We start from the raw sequence: 21,322 nt of genomic DNA, 5'->3' as shown, positions 1-21,322 counted from the left end.
CCCCGGTCCCCGCCGGGGGCCCTGGCCGCCCCGGCCGCCCCGGCCATCACTAACTTGATAATTGGGTTGCCACTTCACCTTCATCTAGGAGGAGGAGAAAAGTTTTGCCGCGCGGCCCGTAGGAGAAGGGCGAAGGGGAGGCGTGAAGAACTGGGGGGCACGCCGAGGCACGCTGACATCCCTGGACACAAACGCGCTGGAAGTGAGTGCGTGCGTGTGTGTGTGTGTGTGTGTGTGTGTGTTGTGTGTGTGTGTGTGTGTGTGTGCGCGCGCGCGTGCGTGTGTGAGTGCATGTGGACGCGCGAGATGTTGTCGCGGCGCGCAGGCAGGGGTCAACTCGCTCGCGACTCCCCCAAGAGCCTCGCCCTCACCCTCCCCAACCGCGCCTCCCCCCGCGGCGCCCCGCGTCGCCACCCTCGCGCGGCCACGGCCCGGCGCAGCCCGGCGGCGGGTACACTGTCAAACGTGCCAGCATTTGGCGAGGCCCGCATGACACCGTTTAATCCCGGGTCCAGGGTTCGCATAATCCCACCCGGTGCGTCCCTCCGCAGCAGCATAATGTCTTTGTAATGGCCGAGGTGGCGGAGGCGGTGGCCCCGAGTAAACTGCGCGCTGCCCGGCCTCCTTGACGGTGACCCCGCTGTGCCGCAGCCGCACCGCGTGCGAGGCGCGCCGTGGGGCGCCAGGGCATGGCGCCCCTGGAGCGCCGCCGTCGAGGACGCCGTCGAGGCCGCCGCCCGCCTGGAAAATGACTTGATTGCCGCTCAAGTGGAGCGCGGTAAAGACCGCGGTCCCGCACCCCTTTTCAACTTGCCGCCGAACGGCATCGGCAGTGCGGGCTCCCCGTCGAACTTGCCGGCACTCGCGGACTGTGCCTCCGTGCCCGAGGTGCCCGTTGCCCGTCGTCACACATGGAGGGGAGTTTTAGGCGCGTCTTGGCGCCGCGACTCGCGGTCCCCGCGGTCCTCGCGGTCCTCGCGGTGCGGCGGCATGGCAGCGTGGCGGCCTGCAAGACCCCGAGGGTGGCTGCGTGGCGGAGGGTGGCAGCGCGCGGGGCGCGGGGCGGGGGGTGGGGGCGACTCTGAGATGAGAATTTATTGAGCGATGCTGCGGGAGGAGAAAGAGAGAGGGGGGTGTCGTGCGGCCGCGACCCGCGACCGGCGATGGCTATGTTCTGTCACTTTTTGAAGCGGCGCGAGTCGCTTTTCCTGCTTCCGCGGCGTGCCGGCGCGGCTGATGCTTGACCTGGCTGAGACGGCCGGTACGCAACGTACAAAACGTGCCAAATGTCGCACACCACACCAGCGCGGCGTCCAAGTCGGCGAGCACCTAGGAGCACGAGTGCCGTCGTAGTGCTATAACTACGTCCCCTTCTCCATCATGGACATGGAGACCACGTCCGGGCCACCACCGCACCGCTTAGATGAGGATGAGATGAAACAACGAAGGCAAGAGCCAAGCCGGTGGACGGACCGCGCCATCTCTCGGCCGTCCGCGCTAGCTTGCGCTGCCCGAGCCAAGCGTGGAGGGAAGGGAGAAGGGAAGTACACGCGCGACGCGACGTGACGCGCGGGTAGCGGCGAACAGGAACTCGCTCAACTCGCGGAAGGAAGAAGGAACCAGTTGCAGAGCGGGGCGTGGTCACAATCCCTCCAACATTAACCGCTCAAATTAATTTAATGTTAAAAAAAAATCTTAAAATTTGAAAAAAAAAAAGGTTAAAAATAAAGGTTTGAAAATGTTCAAAACCTTTTTCTTTCTGTCAGAAAAAATGCAAAAGGGAACCCGGCAGAGTTCAAAAAATAAAGAGGAATATGGAGGCTGAGAGTAGGTTCCAGCCATGACTTTAAAATGGACGATTTCAAAATTGTGACTGCCGTAGAATTAACAAACAAGGGTGTCTGTTCAAAAAAAAAAAGGCAATGCTGTTACCTGAACACACTCTACACTCAGATAGTCAATGCTGTATCCAAACAGGCGAAGGTCTTCTTTGCACCATGCCGCACAGTCCTTGAGGCACATTCAAATGACGCCACAGCGCACACTGGTGTGTCCTGCCCTTTGCCGGGCCGCCTTGCAACTGCAGACTGCATCAGGCAGACACGTCAGCGAGCCTCCCTGCCCAACCCTTCTCCTCCTTCCCATTCACAAGCCCCTCCCCTAAAGGATTGAAGCGCGCAGCTCACAGCGCGCCTGCCTCCTTTTTTATGTTTGGAGGGAACCAATGGGTTGAGGGTAGGGGAGCCCGACTCGACCAGCCCGACCCGAAGGGAGGCAAGGGGTGCAGCGGCACGGCCAAGGCACGGCACGGACCGCGTCCGCGTGGCGTATGCTGATGCAGGGGTGGGAGTTGTGGTGGGGAGGGGATGGACGGCCGTCTAAAAAATATTCAAGACACAGTGGAAAAAATGAAATGAAACAACAGATTTTGGCTATGACCTATGATACGAAAACACCGTCATCTCCATCTCCCTCCGCCTCATTGCCCCATCTGAGTTAAACCAAGCCCAGGTTTCAATAAACATCAATCTCCATTTTTGCTTTTTTGTTTTTTTATTCCAATGCATAGTCTTAAGTTACATTTAATTGATACAATATAGATAATATATCACAGACAACAAGTCTTAGGCTTTGTGTATTATTGATCCCATAATTTACAAGTACAACCATAATTTATTTTAAGTTCATTCAATTTATTTTTACTATGACAGCAGTGTAATAATTCCACTGTCAGCACCAAGAAGGAGAAGGCGATTGGACGGCAAAACAGCCATGGTAGTTAAAACTCCGCGGAAAGTATCCGATCGAAGACGAGTTGAAGAAAATGATGCAGCAGAGTCTATTGCAGTGTGAACCCCAATTCTATTAGCTGTGGTTCCAGATATGAGTTCGGAGCAGTAAGCACCTAAGCAGTGCACAGGCTCTGTTGGGCCCCTGAAATAGATGAATTACAGAATATTATGTATTTCTGTATGTAGATCAAAATGTTACACATCTCTTCAGACTTTACCTTAAATGAAACCTAAGTTTGCCATCAACAGCATTCCAAACAGAAACTGTCTGATCTAATGAGGAACTGACCAATGTAGTATCATTTACAGCCACTAACTGAAGAACCTGTTAAAAAAAAAAGCAAGGGTAGGAAAAAATTTGAACGGTGAAAAGTTACAACCAGCCCAATTTCACCTCATTGACATACCTCTCCTTCATGGCCTTTCCAGGAAGCAATAACAAGTCCAGTGCGAATATCAAGGATTGTTAGAAAGCCAGATGACTGACCAACAGCTGCCCAAAATCCACTGGGACCAATAGCGATGCAACGGACAAGACCAACTGGAGTCAAAGATACCTACAACATAGAAATTTTGAAAAGGAGGTTAGACAAATGACAGATGTGCGAATTGACGACAGTTTTACCAGTTCTAAGGGGCTCATAAATTTCCCACCTTTAACTGGTTGATGTACAGGCATAATCGGGCATCCAAGAGCCGTAGAGTTGAATCCGTTGTTGCAGCTAAGATTGATGAAGAGGGCGCAGGCAATGCCCTCAAGACATTGATGGGAGGAGGGTTTCTAGTTGACACAGAGCCTCCAAGTGATTCGCCTGGTTGACTGCTCACCACCCTACCATACCATGGGTCCCATATTTGGACAACAGAGTCACATGATGCAACGAGTCTCAGAGATTCAATAAATGTCAAAGAGATTATTGATTTACGATGTCCAGTGAAATTCCACTGACACTGTGAAATGGTACTTCCATCCCCCTAAAAGAAAAGAAAATCTTATTATATTTATTTTTATACCAAAAGACTGAAAAGGTTGTAACACCAAATCAACGTACCTGACTTCTCAGAGACCACAACTTTACTGTTTTGTCTCTGCTAGCACTCAGGAAGCTATTTTCATTTCCCAAAGCCACAATGCTTCGAACTGCATTTGTGTGCCCAGCAAAAGTTTGAAGCTTGATCTGTTTAAAATTAAACCGTGAGTCCTTCTCTGCTCTGCCAATTTCATGCTCCCAATAGGCAAGCCAATTTCCTCTCAAATGCCTGTAGGTTTTTGAATAAAGGAAGGTAGTTAATACCCAAAGACAAACATATGATGCAAATTTACTTGGTAAGGCATAATTGCGGTGCAAATTAATTGATACCTTGTGGGACTTGTTTCAACCCTAAGATCAGCTTGGATCATTGCCTCATGTTGTACTTGTTCAACACTAGAACCTCCACTTCGAATATCTGGCCGCTAATCAAATGGTAACAAAAATAAATAAGTTCAACTTCATAAGCAAATAATTTTTTTTTAAAATACAAGAAAATAATTACACTATTTCTAAAGTCTGACCTGAAGTTCGATGCGATTGCCAACCAATGCAACATTAGTGCCAAAACTTCCAGATCCAGCTCTCTCCATATCTAAAGGAGTAGGAGGTGACAAATAGTCCGAAAGATAGAACATGTCATCTGGAACTATGAACAAGAATTTCAGAGCTTGTCATTCAAAATACCAAAACAAATAAAGGGATTTTGCTTCCAGAGACTCACCACCACTGGGTCCAACATGCTGCATCTCTTGCTCATACTCAAAACAAAGATCCTGAATTAACAAATGATTTTTAAGAGACTGTTCAACCACTGGCCCACCCAAGAATCTGAAAAAGGGAATGTAGACCAAGTGTGCTAACTGAGGGCTGAATACTAATCGGAGTTCTTCTTGAGCATGTGTACGAATAGGATCAAAATCAACTCCAACTGAATTGGCTTCTTCTTCAGTTTGAGATTTTTTAAGGGCTTGTGGTGGTGAATACGAATCAGCAGATTCGCTGTCGCATATCTTGGAACGGCTCCTGACATGTGTTATTTGAACAGGAACACCACGTCGCACAGCCCATTCTGTGATAGTACCGTCTCTTCTAATTTCAAGATAACTAGATTCTTCTAAGGATCTGAAAAATAATTCATAAAATCTTAATCATAGTTTGGGCTTTCTTGTTTAATTTTTAAGGTCACTACGAAACAAACATCATAGCGCACCTCATAGGGCTCACTGTGTCTCTTTGAGCAACACTTTCCATAAGAAGACCATCTCCTGAGGCATTAGAATTGGGTGTAGCTGACAGAGCCATGGCATTTTCTCTATCAACATGAGCTTTGCTAAAAGTTAAAAAGAATCTTTGCAATGCTGGAACTGCAAGATGCCGGTGAGTCATCTCTCTTCCAAGACGCAGGGACAACAGGTACAAGGCATCACAAAACTTGGTTGTGACTGCCATGCGTGCAGCCCAGCCTGAAGGATAGGCCATTCTGGTGGTTGACAAAAGCCGCACAGAAGGGTGAAGAATTGTCTTTAAAATTACATCCTGTGGAACACGCAATGGTATACAGTTTCACAAAATGTAAAAACACAACAATTACAGTCATAACTTCTTAAGTTTTACCTGTAATTGATCCATTAAAGTATTATCAGTCATGTATGGAATGATGTGGCGTAATAAAGCAAGACAGCCAACTAATCCTGCCTCAAGATTTTGAGTAAGTTTCCTTCTGCAATGTGCAATAAGTTCACCCATGTGAGGCAAGTATTGAAGTACAATCAATTGTTCTCCATAGAGAGCTGTAAAAGTTAACATGTAGATCTTCAAATTTAAAAAAATAATTGGAAAAAGACGTTGCACATACAGTATTTATATGAAACAGTACCTGAAATTGTTGATAAACATTCCAAAACATTAGTTGCATTCTGATCTCCCACTATGTTCCATCCTACAATTTGGAGAGTATCGGGAGATGGAAAAGTGTTCCCAGATGTAGGAACTGGTTGCAAGTTCTCTACACGTAAGTAGCATAGGGTGAGCATCCGCAAAAGATTTCTAGAGAGGTAACGAGCAGTCAGCACAGGCCCCAATCTGTGGGCCAGCCATATCAAGGATTCGGTACTGACGTCACTGACCTAAGACAGATTTTAAATAGAATCTTAATAAGGGATACAATGATGCTACTCAGTTAGTCCCAAAACATCACAACTTGGTTACCTTAAAATCCTTATCAAATTTCATAGCAGATCGTGTACCAGACAGACCAATAGAGCACTCATCATCAGTTTTTGCTACTGATGCATGTGAAAGATTGCCATCAAATTCATCTCCATCATTCTTTGCATCCTCACAATCGCTAGAGAACATTCTAGACTCATAGCTTGTGCCAGAATTTCCTGGAATTGGTATTGTTGGGGACTTTGGACCAGCATTAGAATCTAAAAACCAATAGGAAAAAAAAACATTGATTTTTTTTTTACTTTTTGAAAAGGACACAATGTTAACATTTTATTGAGGACCAACCAAATGGGTGTGCATCTTCATAATCGTCAGTATCATCTGGTTGAAAATCTAATTGATCCATGAGACGATCTAGAGGAGCTGAATCATCATCAGCATCAAGAACAAACATTTCTGGTTCCACCTGTCAAAGAGTTCATTAACTTAAAATACAGGGGTCACATTTAGGTTTATGCCCTTAACAATTATCCAAGGGGTACCACAACAATTTACCTCAGTTTCCACCCCACTGCCATCTTGATTTGTACTTGGTTTCTGAGGCTTTTCTGTCTCATTTTCCCCTCCTGATAAATCATCTTCCATGGGTGACAGAAAACCTCCAGAGTTAAGGGACTTTCCCACAGATGAATCTTGATTAGCAGCATCACCGACATCTAAAAGTGATGGTTCATTCAAGCCATGAGGAGAAGAAGCCATGTTCCCCCGCAAACGCATTCCATTGTCATTGAATGCTGAGTTAGTTTGACGAGCAGTTTCATGGTAGCCTCCCACAGCTTCCACTAAAGGTGTAATAAAGTTGTCAAGGAAAGCCTTTAAGCCAAACCGAACTAGCAGGCGCAGAAGAAAGGTACGATGGAAAAGTTTAGCTTGCTTTACATGCCTACTAAGGATCTTCTCATTATCCACAGAACCACCACAATCCTTCATATTGTCATCATTGATACGAAATTCACTGTAAAGTTTGAGGATTGTGTCCAAAAGATGAGTGCAAGTTGCAGATGGACCCAAAGCTCTAAAAATAAAACAAACACATGAATAAATACATAAAAATCATAATTTTCACAGTATTTGTAAAATATTGAGGAGTGTGATGTAAGACTTACTGAGCTATTGGATCAAAGAGATACCATGTGGCAACAACCGCAGAATTGGGATCTTCCATTAACTGTCTGATGTGTGGAAGTAGCAGATGGACTAAGGATGTGTCTAGCAGTGGTAATATTAAGGTTAAATCATGGGCAACAGTCTTGACCCAACATTCTTGAAGCTAAAAACATTTGGGGAGATCAAACTTAGAGTGAAAGTGACGAAACAAATAGAAAACATACAGTAACATGCAGAGAATAGTTATTGCAACTTACTTTGTCGGATAACATTTGGATGTCATCCTCCTGACCATCCACAAGTTCCGCCTGGTAACAAAGTTCTCGCGAAAGAGATGCATAGTCCTGTGTCTTTTTCAACAAACCAAATACAGTCAGGAAGTGTTTGGGGAAGGCAATGAGCATTGAGGAAAGAGAGGGCTGCAAGAATTGATGAGCAGAAGGAGGTGGCAATCCATTTGTAGAAATTAGTGGATATCGAAACCCAGCACTGTTAAGATTAGAACAGTCTGAGTCTTCTCCAGCCAGCTTGAAAAAATAGAAAAATACCATCCTAAATTATTAATTTTTTCAAATATATAAATCAATGATGATTTTCTAATTATTTCTCCTGGCATTTGAGGAGTTTGATGAAACTTACAGGACTAGGGAGTTGCAGCAACAAGAAAACAACTTGTCTCACACAACGGGGTAACTGATCGCCACAATGGCGAGCAACTGATTGGCATACTTGGAGACGTTGTTCATGTGAGGTGGCTGATGCTCTTATTCGACCAGCTAAAAACAACTCAACAATCAAACAACCCAAAACCTGAAAAATGGGGCAGAAAAATTAAAAAACAAAAACAAAAAGAGCAAAACATTGAAAAACATTATTTCTTGGTAATATTTTTACCTGCATTTCTTTAAATCTCTTTGAAGCAACAATTTGTAATTTATATCTAGTGACAGGCCTATGTTCCCCATCAAATGTAACAGAAGAATCTTCTGTAACACCATGATGAAACGTCTTCCCTAAGAAGGTGTGTAATGACTCAACAGCCTGCAAGGCACTAACTGGATGAAAATCTCGTGGCAAATAAATTGTAGAGTTTGCAGCACCAACAGCTCCTGGGTTGCCTTGGACATTGGTAGGACATGTGGCTTTTGAGAGGATTGGATTAGAGGAAGGCATGTCTTCAGCAGATGGAGTCTGTAAAAATAATTTACAGTGAAGATTCTATAATATAAAATCCAAACAGTGATAACAGACTTTACTGGTAGGTAATAATCTTACCAATAGGGATCCACGGGATCGACTTAGGAAGCGAGTGAGCACCAAAGGAGATGGCTTATTATGACTTGATGAGGGAGCTATATTTGAGTCTTCATCATCAAAACCAGAACCACTGAACTCCTCATCTGCACTTTCACGTTCAATTCTTGCACCTGTGGGTTTTTTTCCCATTTAAAAAAAAAGATAATATAATTATTTTTTTAAAAAGGAAGTATTTATTGCTATTGAGAACAGATGGGAAAACTCACCCTTCAGGGGAGAAATGATTCGAGGAGGCACCTTTCCCCAGTAGGGTGAAGCACAAACTTTCTGTGGATGAGGCTGAGTGAACAATTGAACAACACCAGAACTGTTTAAAGTTGTGTGGCTGTCAACCAAATGTAAGCACACATTCTTTGCCTTCACAGCTGCAGCTCCTGACAGTCTGAAGAAGGTAAAAATAACTTACAATAAATACTGCAGCTTGAAAACAATTCAATACAGGAAGAAAAAAGAGCATTGGCTTACTTGTAACCAAATGTTAGATCAATCCAGTGATTCAGTCTTTCAGAAACATAAGGGGACTCCAACATCTCCCTATGTTTTTCAATGAACTCTTCAGGACTTGAAGCCCAGCTTGGAATCTCTAAATCAGGCAAATCTTCATGAATGGACTAGAAAAAAATGAATAATTGGGTTAATTGATGAAGTACATAAATTTGAAATTCTCTAATACATACAAAAATTAGCAGCACCTTGAAAACTGAGGCATCCATGAAGAATTCCGGAATACATTCATCCGGAGTCCATTCTTGCATACGTTGAATAGAGGATGGATACTCTGCTGGGACCCATGTTGATCTTACAACTTTACATAACACAGATTTGGGTGTCTTCCGAGACAAATAAACATAGTAAGTTATGTCAGATAGGACATCAGAAACATGATGAGGAACCTGCGCCCAAAAATTTATATTTAAAAAGAAAGCAAAAATATTTGAGCAGAACCAGCTTAAAAATATATGTAAATTGTAAAACCTAAAAATTAAGGTTGCCCTAAAATAAATCTCATTACCTGTGAGCTGCTTGCGGCAATGTCATAGGTCAAATCAAGTTGACGATCACCTTTGTTCAGTCGAAATTTGGACTTGGTAAAGTCTCTCCAGTTGCCCCCATTAGGGCCTGAAAAATCTGAGACCCAAGGCAAAACATGGTGGCAAGTGGGATCACCAAGTCTACGTCCCGCCAAACGATTCAGCTGGGTAATGTATTCTAAATTGGACATTTGACCAGTAATCCATGAGTGACAAGCTTTCTCCAACCCAATACACTGGTCTTTAGAGCATTCCTGAAGCAGAAAAATTGTATTGACAAAGCTAAAAATAACTATCATATTTCATTTTTTTTCATGCAAATAAATCAATGAAATGAAAGAAAACAGACATACCACCTTTTTTGTGTGTTTACAGGAGTCATCAGGACATACAGCATCAGTTTTCAAAAGAACATTCTCATCAGTAAAGGAGAAGTTATCAGAATTACTTCTGCCTTCTGCTTTGTTGCAATCTTTAAGGAAACTTGATTCACATTCTAAGGGAATGTCATAAATATTATCTTCTAAAGAAGGAATGACCTGGTTCAAGAAACACTATGTTAAAAGTTCTCCTGGTTTTGTATGTATTGTTTACTGTTATTAAAGACTTATGCAAATTACCTGAATCCAAAGATTTTGTGACAGTAAAATGTCACTTAGTGTGACATTCCCAAGGACAAGACCTCTGTCATGAAGTGTGCACATGGCTTGCAATAACTGATACAAAATGAAAAGAGGTTTTGTGTGACATGAGCCAAGAATTGCTGGACTGAAGCTGACACAATCCTGTTTTAAAGATAAAGGGTGTGAAGGTGACGGTCTATACGAAATAGCATATTCAAGACTGTGCTGATTCACAATGACAGTACCTGCAACGTGTAGGGTATGAATGGGTGAAATAATAATATAAAGGAGCTCTCAGTCTCAATAGCAACAGTAGCAGGTAGAATGTTACAATGAGGTTCAAGCTTGTGTAAATTACGTCGCGTTCGTTGACTAAAATCCAATTCAGGGCCACTATTAAGGTTGATGATCATACACCCATATGTGCGAGCAATTACATCTCTCAATGCTGAGTCAAAGCCAACTAAGTTTATATGAGGTTCCTCATTTGTTTCTTTGACCATATTCCGATCTAAAACAATAAAATTTAAGGAATTAATGAACTTATTAGAAATGGATTGCTGCTAAGTACATGTCTCACATAGAGTTTTAATTTTGAAAGGAAAGCCTTACCAGGATAATACTTTTTATACATATCCTTCCACATGTTTCTATGATTAGTATGACTAATGTAGTGAAGTAATTCACCATAAGAGAGAACAGTTTCTCCAGAGCTATTGTCATTAGTATTGTTAGCTGTAGATCGTAATCGAGGAAGAGGTATAACCTGTTTAGCTTGTTTCAGAATGACCTGAATTAAAGGAAGGAAATAGTAGAAGTCAATAGCTTTTAATGTATCAGACAATGAGTGATATCAGCATTACTATCCAACATTAAACTTTTAAGTTAATTGAAGCCTTTGAAATGAGTCCACACTCCAGACACCCTGATGCCTTATGTAATAAGGAATAAAACCAAGCTGTCATTATAAAAGTATACTCAACCCTTAAACGATAACGACGCCAATCTGGTCCCAAGTCTTCTCCCTGCTGTACCCAAGACCGAACCTCATCCTCTCCAAATGTATCATGGGTAATAAATTCAGGTGTTTGGCCAGTTTGAATCAGCGTCCTGCATTAATCGAAGATATAATGAGACTTACGGGTACTTGATTGTGACGGAATAATCACAGTAGGGCATACAGTTACCTCATCCATGTTTTGTGAACAGTTGCATCGACAATGTGGTCCACAATCGGTGCACGAAGATAACTCTTTGGTATTCCAAGGACTTCCGAAACATGAGAGAGTGTTGAGACAGTCTAGAACAGATAACAAAAACGGCTGGAGACATAGTGAAGAAGGAGGTGTGCAGTGTCACTTAGAGCTTGTATCGGCCGCTTACCATTGTACATTCATTCAAGTAGAGAATAAATGCATCAGATAATAAACAACTTAATGACTCATACGTTTGATTCAAGTAGGATGTCAAATTATGTTGTGAACAGGTGAAAATGCTTAAAAGAGATAAAGTGACAGATCTGGACTGTTTTTGTAAACACCTACCCCTCTGCTCCACCCACCCCTCGCCCCTCCCTTCAGCTGTCACTCTGCGCTCTGCGTTTCTAGAGGGCAGTTTTTGCGAGCAGAGATTGGCCAGAAAGCAAATCTGACCACCCTGCGGCTTAAAAGGGGTGAAATCCCGTAACGGCAACCCTGGAGGGGACTTTAACTCGCTGGAGCAGTGAAAAGATTGATTATGTGCTCTGCAGGGTTCTTTTCGGTGTTTGCATTCACTATCTACATGCATTTCTTGGCAAACGGTAAGTAGTACCGGTTCGATCGACTACACGAACACCCCTCGCTTGTTGACGTCTGCGACGTCTGCTCTGCTGACTGCTGACACTTGCACTTGACGACATTCCGAGCTCGACTGCCGTGCCATCATTTATCGCACATTTTAGCTGGTGATGTTGATTTTCATCGTTTACTTTTTGTAGCGACAGATAATTCTGTGTTTTATGCTTAGACGTTTAGTACAGTCTCGAATGAATTTTGTTTACATACTGGATTGAGTTCATGTGTGTGTAGAGGTTAAGTTGATGAGTAGCCCGACGTTGACGTTGAGCCTTTTAATAAAATTTGGAGAGATAAAAAATTTCTGCGGCTGAATCCCCAACCAATGGTTTTCTGTCTTCCGGATGACAACTTTTCTAGATTTGCTTTTATTTTAACGTTATGTGCAGTCAGGGATTCCAGAAATTTAATCTTGCGTGTAGAAATTGAAGTAGTTTTGTTAAATACTTAAAGGTAGCAGTATATTCAAGAAATTGGGTAGGTGTTCCTCATAGGAATTTTGTTTAGACCCGCGCACTACAGATGTGAAAGAAAGTATGGGTCAAAAGATGCTGCGCAATTAAGCTTGTCCTTGGTGTCGCTTGCGGAAGGAAATGATGTGAGAACTGTGATTTGTGCTGCTGCCTATTGTTTTGCTATGCTCTGCACACTTTATATCTGCCACTGAAATTGCATACATCATCAAATTTCTAAAAAAAAAAAATTATAGAAATGACGTTTGAAACATCATTTTTACATTTTTCTAACTGAGCAAAGAGAGCTTGGGTCTTTGGCTGTATATATGAAGCATAAGCTCAGTTATTTAAATTTGAAGCTCATGAACAGTCTTCATATCACAAATGTTACAATTTCTGGCTTAGCATTAGTGATCTATTTTAAAGGTTTAAAAAATTACAAAGAAGCTCTTTTCCAATTCGTTCAGCCTAGTACTCTTTTGTTACTTGCTGTCCTTGCCTGTGAACTTATGCTCCATATGTCTCTTTTTTTTTCTTGGGTGCTTTATTTTGAAGTCACATTTAAAATCATGGTATCTCTGGAGTTTCGTCTGTCACTGAAAAATGCAGTCTATATGCTTTACAGAATCCTGGAATGCTTTTTGTGTAGCTTAACACATGCTAATTTTTTTCTAGCGCAGATTTAAATAAATTTAGTATGGAGGTTGGAAGGAGTATCGCAGTTCTGTTGCTGTCAGTTGCCTCTGTTGTGCTCGTGAGACAGCTGCAGACATGGTATGTTCCCTGTGCCACCGTTTGTTCACCATCCTTCTTTGACCGATAATTGATTCGCAGTTTGCATGACCTTGTGTATCAATTGCCAAATTTCTGGTGGTTTGAACTAATAAGTATGAATTTTACCCCGTTTTCTGCTTTGTGTTTTGTTTCTGGTTACGGTTTTGCGATTTTTTTAGTTTATAATACTGATAAAAGGTATAATGGAATTTTAAAAAAAGATTCTCTTTCTGAAACCATGAAGGTCTGAGGTGGTGGTTTTGTGAAGCTTGTTATTGTTGTGTACTCTCCTTGGCCGTGTTATCAGTAAACTATACTCCCCAAGAGATCCTCATGGCATGCCTGTGACCTCTAGATAAGAGTGGTGGGAAAAGTGACAGTTTCTTTCAGTGCCTTGCAGATTGAGACACTTCATAACTTTCAGGTCTGTGACTTGAAAATATTCAAGCAGAATATCTACACTCTGTTTCTGTGGTCTGTGTACTTTCATCCTTACAAGGTCATCAGTCAAAATTTAAAGAGTAATACTTTATTACACATTATGTGCATTATTATGAATCTATAACTCTCATTCTTATGCTTAACTGACTAGTTAAATCTTGTTTATTTGGTGTCTTTTTTTTTCCTTTTCTAAACTTCTTTATCATTCACTCACTCCTATAGCATGATATGTATAATTTGCAGCGTGGGTGCATGAGACTAAATTGCCTGTGGATGCGGGTTGCTTTTGTGGTGGAGTGCTTGGTTGAAGAAATGACTTTGAGAAGTTTGATCTCTTTCAATCACTATTGTGCAGGAATTGTTGAATGTAACTTTGGTGGCTGGCATTAACACTTGACTCTGAAACGTATTAGCAATTAATTTACTTTGCCTTTTATGCTTTCATTACTTTAACTCAACATATATAATTCTGAAGATTTTTGTTTATTTTTTATGTGATGTGTGTTTACAGGAAGGAAATGTCTCGCATATCTGATGAGCCTGTGGTTTTAGCCACTGGAGGGGCTGGTTTCATTGGTTCCCACATAGTTGTGGAGCTTTTGAACAGTGGATTTAATGTTGTTGTCATTGACAACTTTGTTAATGCCTTGAGAGGTGCGTACAATTTCCTTTCCCAATCAACAAGTGCTAGCATGAATATTTTGTATACCATAATACCCTTTTTGCATACTAGGTCAAGATGGAGGTCCAAAACCAGAGTCATTGAGAAGAGTTGAGAAAATTACTAACAAGACTGTCACATTCTATGATGTTGACCTTCTTGATGTGGCAGCATTAAGAAGCGTCTTCTCAAAGGTCCCTTCATTTTTTTTCTTTCTCTTGAATGTTTCAATTTGAAAAGAAATTTAGTTTGACAGATCTTATCTGCCCTCTAACAGCATAACATTGTTTGTGTTATTCATCTGGCTGCATTGAAAGCAGTTGGAGAATCCTGTGAGATTCCTCTCACCTACTACAAAAACAATGTCGGTGGCTCTATAAATCTTCTGGAGGTAAGTATTTGCCTCTAACCACATAGTGTACTGTCCTCCAGTGTGTTGTTACTTTTTTAACTCATTCTATTTCACCTAATTTATGTTAAGGTGATGAAAGAATTTAATGTGAAGAGGCTTCTTTTCTCATCATCTGCAACGGTCTATGGTCTTCCCCAAAAGCTACCTCTTACAGAAGACCACCCGATTGGCCAAGGCTGTACCAATCCATATGGCAAGACTAAATTTTCATTGAAGAAATACTGCAAGATCTTTGTGCATCTGACAAGGTTAGAAATATCCCTCAAATTAAAACATCTTGGTGTTTGTTTGTTGTTGTTCTACTAAAATGACCTTTTTGGGGGGCCTGGGGACAGACATGGAGTGTTGTTGCTCTACGTTACTTCAATCCCATTGGAGCCCACAGCAGTGGCTTGATTGGGGAGGATCCCAATGGCATTCCTAACAATTTAATGCCTTTTGTTGCTCAAGTTGCTACAGGCAAGCGTTCTGAACTCAAAGTATATGGAAACGACTATGACACTGTGGATGGGACAGGTATAGAAATAAATATCAATTCATTTTTAATTCTTTTAAGGACATTAACTTTTAATTAATTTTTTTCACCATCTCAGGTGTTAGAGACTATATTCACATTGTGGACCTTGCTGAGGGTCACATTAGTGGAACGAAAAAAGTAATGGATGAGAAGTTCAGTGGCTGGAAAGTGTACAACTTGGGAACAGGAGCAGGCTTTTCAGTTTTGGAGCTAGTCAATGAATTTCAGAAAGCAAGTGGCAAAAAAATCCCGTACCAGATTGTAGAGAGGCGCCCTGGTGACATTGCCTCCTCCTTTGCTGATCCATCTCTTGCCAAAAAGGAACTTGGCTGGACAGCAAAACGCAACTTGTCAGACATGTGTAGGTACCATTTAAACCTGTGGTTTGTTTCTGCTATGCTTTATATCAGTGAAATTCTCTTTTAAATGGTTTAAAGTAACAGTTTGTATTTTCTGTCTCATTTTTCTTAGGCAAGGATACTTGGAAATGGCAGTCCAACAATCCAAACGGTTTCAGGGGCTAGACTTAAGACTGAAGAGTACGAATAATTGATTATCTGAGAGTATCTTCCCTCTTTGCTCAATTTGTCTTGTTTGTATTCATTCAACGAACCATATGGAATCTAGCGTAGTAATCCAAAGAGAAAAAAGTAGGTGATTGCCTGTAGGGAATTTAACAGGGGTTCAGCAACTATTTTGTTGTTTTTGTGATAGTGTGCATTTAATGGGGATATTGATGTGCCATAGTTCTGTCTCATTCCTGCCACATGAGAACAATCATGCACTTCTTGCCTTTTGTTCAAGGAAGTTGTTCATTGATTACAGATAAACAATGTATACACGGGCTTTAATTGAGGTTTGGGTTTTGACAATGTATGTAAGAAGTATTTATTAATAACATTCATAGCAAGATTTTTCTTGCTTCTCTTTAAAAGTTAAATTGAGCAAGCCAATTTTTCCTTGTTGCCCTTTTCTGTGGTGGCTGAGGAGCTGCTTACATTCTTTGCTTTGAGTTCCTAAACATATTAAGAGGTTTTCTGACGACATGATAACTAATGAGAAAGACAAATTTGTCCTCTTGGCTATTGCTTTAATTCCATTTATTTATTGACCTTCATTTTTATCACAGCTTTATATTTACCTGGTGAAGTTACAAGAAGATTATGTGCATTTAATTAATTTTATTGGTTCTTATCTAATGTGTGATTCAATGTTCTATGAAAAATTGTACCTGCTTTAAAATAATGTTTTAACAATTGTTTGAACACTTTATTGTATTTCAATAATCATTTCAATCAATACAAAATGTTATATTTTTTATTACTTAATCTTGCCCATTTGTTTTTTCTGTCAGTGTTGTAGCTTGGGTTTGAGAGAAAATGGTGTGACAACACACATCGTGTTGTTATTTTGTTAATGTTACATAAAAACTTTAATATTTTTAATTGTTTTTTCTTTATTTATATACCAGTTAAGCTCCGGTATCAAAATAATAACAATCAAGAGTTTAACACTTATAGCTTTAGAACACCTTTTGATGATTCTTAATTATTCACAAATTGCCGTTCATCTTCATCCAGGTCCTCAATCATTTGGTCGTAGAGGAACGCTTTCGCATCCCTGGCCAAAAAGAAATCGATGTGGCTGAACTTGTCGTACGGGATTCGGTAAGGCGGTCTGATCACATTGGGCAGAGTATCGGCAAACGCCAACACATCCTGGACAGAAAAGTTCGCATTGACAGTTGAAAGCGAAGGCGCCTCACCGTAACTCACGAGCGTACGTCATTCATACCCGCGGGCTGACCAGGAAGTCGTTCTCGCCGTAGTAGACGGAGGCCGGGAAGGTGGACCTGCTGACGTTGTACTCGGGTGCGTCTTCGCTCGCGTACCTCCGAAGGTTGTCCTCCGCACCGTAGTCGAAGCGCCGAAAGTCGCGCTCTAGCCAGAAAAAGTGGCAAGGCCGAGAGCATCACGTCAACAGCGTCACCATTGGTGCAAGAAAACTTGGGCGAGAGACGCCAGGCGTGATTAATCGAGAAGGGCCAAAGACGCGCAGTGAGACTCACCGCGCCCGAAGTGCTGCGTGAAGTGCCGCACGTTCTTCATCGACATGCTGTCCGGAATGTAGTTGAGGAAGAGGGGCACGTCCGCCTGGAGCAGAAGAAGAGCACACCGGGATTCTTTCTGCTTCGGCCGTGCGGAGCCAAGCCGAGCGCCCGCGCAACAGGGGATAGGCAGCGCCGCGTGGCGACACCGCGCGGCGGGCTTGCCTATCCGCTCGTCCGCGGGCGCTCGTCAGGCTGGCGTCAAGGCTGGCGCTCCACAGTGGGCCATAAGTCGGTGGAGGCGGCCAAAACTCTAGACGCGTTTTGAGCTCCAGAGTCGCTAAATGGGACTCGAACCGAACGAGTGACCCCACCAATGGATTGCTCTCCGAACGAGGAATCGATTGGTGGGGTCACACGTTCGGTTCGAGTCCCATTTAGCGACTCTGGAGCTCAAAACGCGTATAGAGTTTTGGCCGCCTCCACCGGCTTCTGAACCACTGTGCGCTCCGGAGTTCGGGGCGCTCTTTCTCTCTCACCTGGCTGATCTGCTCGCTGTCGTGGCCCGCGTACACGCCACCCAGCAGGACGCACAGCGGCGTGGCCATGGCGGAGGAGCAGACGCCGTGGATGGCGGCGCGGACCCACCACGAGTTGAGGGGGATCTCACCGGACGCGAACAGCCCCCAGCCTCCCTGCGAAGCGAAGCGAAAGTAGGGCCGGCACGCTCACCGCTCTCACGACAAACGCGAAGCACGGAACACGGCACGCACGTGCAGCGTGGAGACGGCGCCGGCGCTGCCGTAGACCGCGGGCTGCAAGGCGTGGCCCATGTAGGCGGCGGGGGCCAGCAGGTAGGCGCGGGAGACGCGTTCCAGGTACCGCGGCCGCGACGACGCCATCACCGTCAGCACGCTCGCCCCCATGGAGTGGCCGATGTACGCCACGGTCGGGTGGCCGCTCAGCGCCACCACCTCCTGCAGCAGGGCGGGCACGTCCAGGCGCCCGATGTCGTCGAAGCTGCCAACGCCAACAAGCCAACGTCAGCGATCTCTTTGACTGGATGACAAGGAGGGCGCCGAGGGAATGGTTCGACCTGAAGTCCCAGAACGCAGCATCCTGGTCCGTGAGGTTGGCGTGGCGGCGCGCGTACATGCCGCCGCGGTAGTTGCCCAGCCAGACGTCGTAGCCGCGGTCCGCTAGCAGGTACGCTGGCACAGGCAAGTTCGGAGTGTCGGTCAGCATACCGAAGCCGAAGGCAAGCGCTCGGTCGGTCGCGCACAAACCCGCCCCTCCGCGATCGCTCGAGCTCACCAAGTGCCTTCCCCGGCCCCAGGAGCACCCAGATGGCGGCGTTGCAGGCCAAGCCCGGCATGACGAGCACGGGGCTCTTCTCCCGACCCATGGCGCGCAGGGCGGTCTCGTTCCGGATGCGGAACAGGCTCAGGAGGTAGCCGTCCTCGGTCGTGGCCCAGTGGTGGTCCCCGAGGTACCCCTGGCTGCGAGCCAGCTTGGCCTGCACCAGAAGAGCGTCATTTCCCTCCCAGAGGGCATCGGCATCGGCACGCCGTCCTCGGAATGGGCTTACCGGATGTTCGCCGGGGACATCGAGCACCTCGAGCGCGGCCAGGCTGACCAGACACAGCAGCACCAGGACGGCGCAGTGCGTGGGCCTTTCCGAAAGGGGAGGCATTTCAACGGTGCTCGATTCCGATTCAGCAGAGCAATGACTTCGCGGTCGATGTCCACTCGGCACTCGTGGGACTGAAGCCTGAAACCCAAATAAGCGCCGCACGCCACACTAGCAAGGAATTTGCCTCGACTCGCTGCCTTGCCATTCGGACAGTATCGGCTGGCCTGCCTGGGCGAGGCGATACCGCATCGCGAGGTCACAGGGGTCTCGCGAAACGAGCTCACGGCTGCTGCTGCACCCTTGAGCCTTGCATCCGCGCTGCGTCACGGACTGCCATCGTCGGGATCGGGACAAGACGCAATCGTTTGCGACAAATACATCCCGTACTGATGCCGGAATGGCACGGACTGTTACTATCAATCCATGAATCAGAAGTTCAAGCGCAGCACAACAGCCACTTTTTGTTGTGTGTTTCAAAGATGTCAATAGGGTTGCCTATCCCCCTGGCGCCAGTGAGTCGAGGGCTGTGAGTACAGGCCAACCATTCGGCACGGCCTTCAGAAAACGAACAATATTACGTTTCGCAGGACATTAGCATCGTGCTTCGGTTTGCACGAGCTAAAATCCAGGGGTAAGTTCTGCCGTCAGCACCTAGCACAAATGTTCAGCAAATGTAGAGGTTTCCAAGAAATATCAGGTAAGAATTATAAAAACACAAGCATATATATTCTGCAAGTTCTGTTACAAATTTAATAAATCGGAAGCTTGGGTGACAAATGGACAATGGGGAGGAAATTGAGACAACAACTTAGATTGGACAATCAACACAAAATACTGAGGTGTTCAAATTTAACGTTGGCACGCAGACATGAGGGCTCCCACATTTTCAAAGTCAATTTTTTCAGTTATGTTCTTGGTCTTGATGTTTTCATCTTGGCTAGCAATGAAAATCACTTGTCCATCTTCTTTCCATCCATACTTCTTAACCCAGTGCGATAGAGTTTGAGCTAAAATAAACAGTATTAAAGTTACATTTACAAAAAACAATTAAATCCTGTCAAAGAAATTTTATGTAAAACTCACCGTCTACACCTCCTAATAACTCAGACAATAATGCCTTTTCAACTGTCTGGAAGGTAATGCCAACAACGTGACACACGAATTTGCGAATGGAGTCAGCAAATCCCACAATCTGCAGCGACAATTCAGGCATTCCCAAAATTCGGTTCCAGAAAGCTTGGAAGTCACACCTCTCCAAAATATCTGCTAAGTAAATGATCTGGTCCATGGGTTTCTCAGCACACTGCAATTAAGAAAAATACAATATTGGTGATGTGCAATTGGTTAGCTCTTGAGTTACTTTTGACATTTCTTTTCCTCAGATTAAGTTCAAAATCGCTCTCGGAACAATTTTCTTCAAAGCACTCAAGGACGACAGTTCAAATAAATGACTTGCCATCCGAATGCTATGCTTTGGCTAGTTGTCATCATAGGTTAATGTAATCAATGTCAGGTCATTTCTGACAGAATGTCTGCATGCCATATTGTTGAAACCACTAGGGTGATATAAGATTGCTAAGTACCTGTTTTTCACTGAGAAGACACCGGCAGAGAACAAAGTCTGTGTGAGGGAAATTGGTTAAAGCCTTCAGCAAAATTTTGCAGGCGACATCCTTGTTGTACTTGTGGGGATTGAACTGGTACAACTTCAGAACAGCAAGGTTGGCTTCTAGGTCGTATGAGTTTTCTTGCGACTGCATACCCACATATCGCTCCAATGTTGCTAAGTTTTCAGGATTGTATCTGGGAGAAAAATTGAGTAAAATTAGAAAAGACAGTTCAATCACTGACATGGAAAATGAATGAAGTGTATAGGCAATAACTGCGAGTTAAATTCATCCAAATCAGAAAGGGCAAATTTTTAGGAGGGACAAGAGTAAAAACTGATTACGAATTAGCTAATATTAGCTAATATTTTGTTTGTAACAGAAGACACATATGCTGACATGTGAGAAGAAAAGTTAGGTTATGCTACTCCGTATGACGAGAAACTGGTACTCATTGCGAGTCGCAACCAGACCTACATTTTCCACAGAATGAATATTTGGTTTTGCACCGAAGTAAACGTAAGTGAGGCAAGTAAAATCTGTAATTACCTTTCGATACCCTTCAACATATTCGCCACCTGCTGCCGCATAGCTTCCGCCATTTTGCTAGTTTACAAGAGTACGTTCCTAAATCGCTCCGCCGACTTGACTAGTTGTGGCCTGCGGGCAGCGACTGACCGACCGAACGTGGAGTCGTGGAGTAGTGCCACGGAGCACCGTGGACAGGGAGTATAAACAAAACAAAAATATATATATATATTTTTTATATATGGTATAGTTGCCAGACGGGACTCGAGTCTAAGTAGC

General features: G+C 43.9%; 4 protein-coding genes across 6 annotated transcripts; 1 reads left to right on the top strand and 3 right to left on the bottom strand.

The window, feature by feature from the left end:
• Window positions 1-2,542: 2,542 nt before the first annotated feature.
• Window positions 2,543-11,712, bottom strand: LOC117646088 (WD repeat-containing protein 81). 2 transcript variants are annotated; one of them, XM_034386774.1, is made up of 30 exons: window positions 11,517-11,712; window positions 11,321-11,433; window positions 11,117-11,243; window positions 10,746-10,923; window positions 10,379-10,644; window positions 10,131-10,295; window positions 9,864-10,049; window positions 9,492-9,764; window positions 9,172-9,372; window positions 8,945-9,090; window positions 8,686-8,861; window positions 8,438-8,589; window positions 8,057-8,353; window positions 7,802-7,972; window positions 7,420-7,689; window positions 7,162-7,325; window positions 6,551-7,070; window positions 6,341-6,461; window positions 6,035-6,255; window positions 5,703-5,952; window positions 5,441-5,616; window positions 5,037-5,362; window positions 4,548-4,948; window positions 4,348-4,472; window positions 4,154-4,248; window positions 3,845-4,052; window positions 3,447-3,767; window positions 3,200-3,349; window positions 3,011-3,117; window positions 2,543-2,934 (listed from the first exon to the last, which is right to left on the bottom strand). In XM_034386774.1, exons 1-30 carry the CDS (start codon window positions 11,517-11,519, stop codon window positions 2,703-2,705), a joined length of 6,141 nt encoding a protein of 2,046 aa, XP_034242665.1. In that variant the 5' UTR covers window positions 11,520-11,712; the 3' UTR covers window positions 2,543-2,702. The 2 variants fall into 2 exon arrangements, with proteins under 2 accessions (XP_034242665.1, XP_034242666.1); XM_034386775.1 differs by having other exon boundaries at window positions 9,867-10,049.
• A 188-nt stretch (window positions 11,713-11,900) lies between these two features.
• On the top strand, window positions 11,901-16,673 carry LOC117646595 (UDP-glucose 4-epimerase-like). Its single transcript, XM_034387643.1, is given in 10 exon segments — window positions 11,901-11,934; window positions 13,104-13,197; window positions 14,150-14,292; window positions 14,372-14,493; window positions 14,577-14,690; window positions 14,781-14,913; window positions 14,916-14,959; window positions 15,047-15,227; window positions 15,305-15,589; window positions 15,700-16,673. Coding segments are annotated over 10 exon segments (1,188 nt in total). The 5' UTR covers window positions 11,901-11,915; the 3' UTR covers window positions 15,753-16,673.
• On the bottom strand, window positions 16,665-19,297 carry LOC117646596 (lipase 3-like). Of its 2 annotated transcripts, none has more exons than XM_034387646.1 (8): window positions 18,864-19,297; window positions 18,590-18,791; window positions 18,372-18,486; window positions 18,046-18,295; window positions 17,815-17,878; window positions 17,297-17,381; window positions 17,023-17,168; window positions 16,665-16,946 (listed from the first exon to the last, which is right to left on the bottom strand). In XM_034387646.1, the coding sequence occupies exons 1-8, from the start codon at window positions 18,966-18,968 to the stop codon at window positions 16,813-16,815; spliced, it is 1,101 nt and encodes a 366-aa protein (XP_034243537.1). In that variant the 5' UTR covers window positions 18,969-19,297; the 3' UTR covers window positions 16,665-16,812. The 2 variants fall into 2 exon arrangements, with proteins under 2 accessions (XP_034243537.1, XP_034243535.1); XM_034387644.1 differs by having other exon boundaries at window positions 17,815-17,970; window positions 18,049-18,295.
• Window positions 19,298-19,612: 315 nt separating this feature from the next.
• On the bottom strand, window positions 19,613-21,225 carry LOC117646598 (eukaryotic translation initiation factor 3 subunit K). The gene is made up of 4 exons (XM_034387647.1): window positions 21,065-21,225; window positions 20,492-20,711; window positions 19,992-20,211; window positions 19,613-19,915 (listed from the first exon to the last, which is right to left on the bottom strand). The coding sequence occupies exons 1-4, from the start codon at window positions 21,115-21,117 to the stop codon at window positions 19,758-19,760; spliced, it is 651 nt and encodes a 216-aa protein (XP_034243538.1). The 5' UTR covers window positions 21,118-21,225; the 3' UTR covers window positions 19,613-19,757.
• Window positions 21,226-21,322: the final 97 nt, after the last annotated feature.

Source organism: Thrips palmi, unplaced genomic scaffold (assembly GCF_012932325.1).
Source record: "Thrips palmi isolate BJ-2018 unplaced genomic scaffold, TpBJ-2018v1 HiC_scaffold_19, whole genome shotgun sequence".
NCBI lineage: Eukaryota > Metazoa > Arthropoda > Insecta > Thysanoptera > Thripidae > Thrips > Thrips palmi.
The sequence above is the reverse complement of the archived record's forward strand: the minus strand, read 5'-3'. Positions and strand labels throughout refer to the sequence as shown.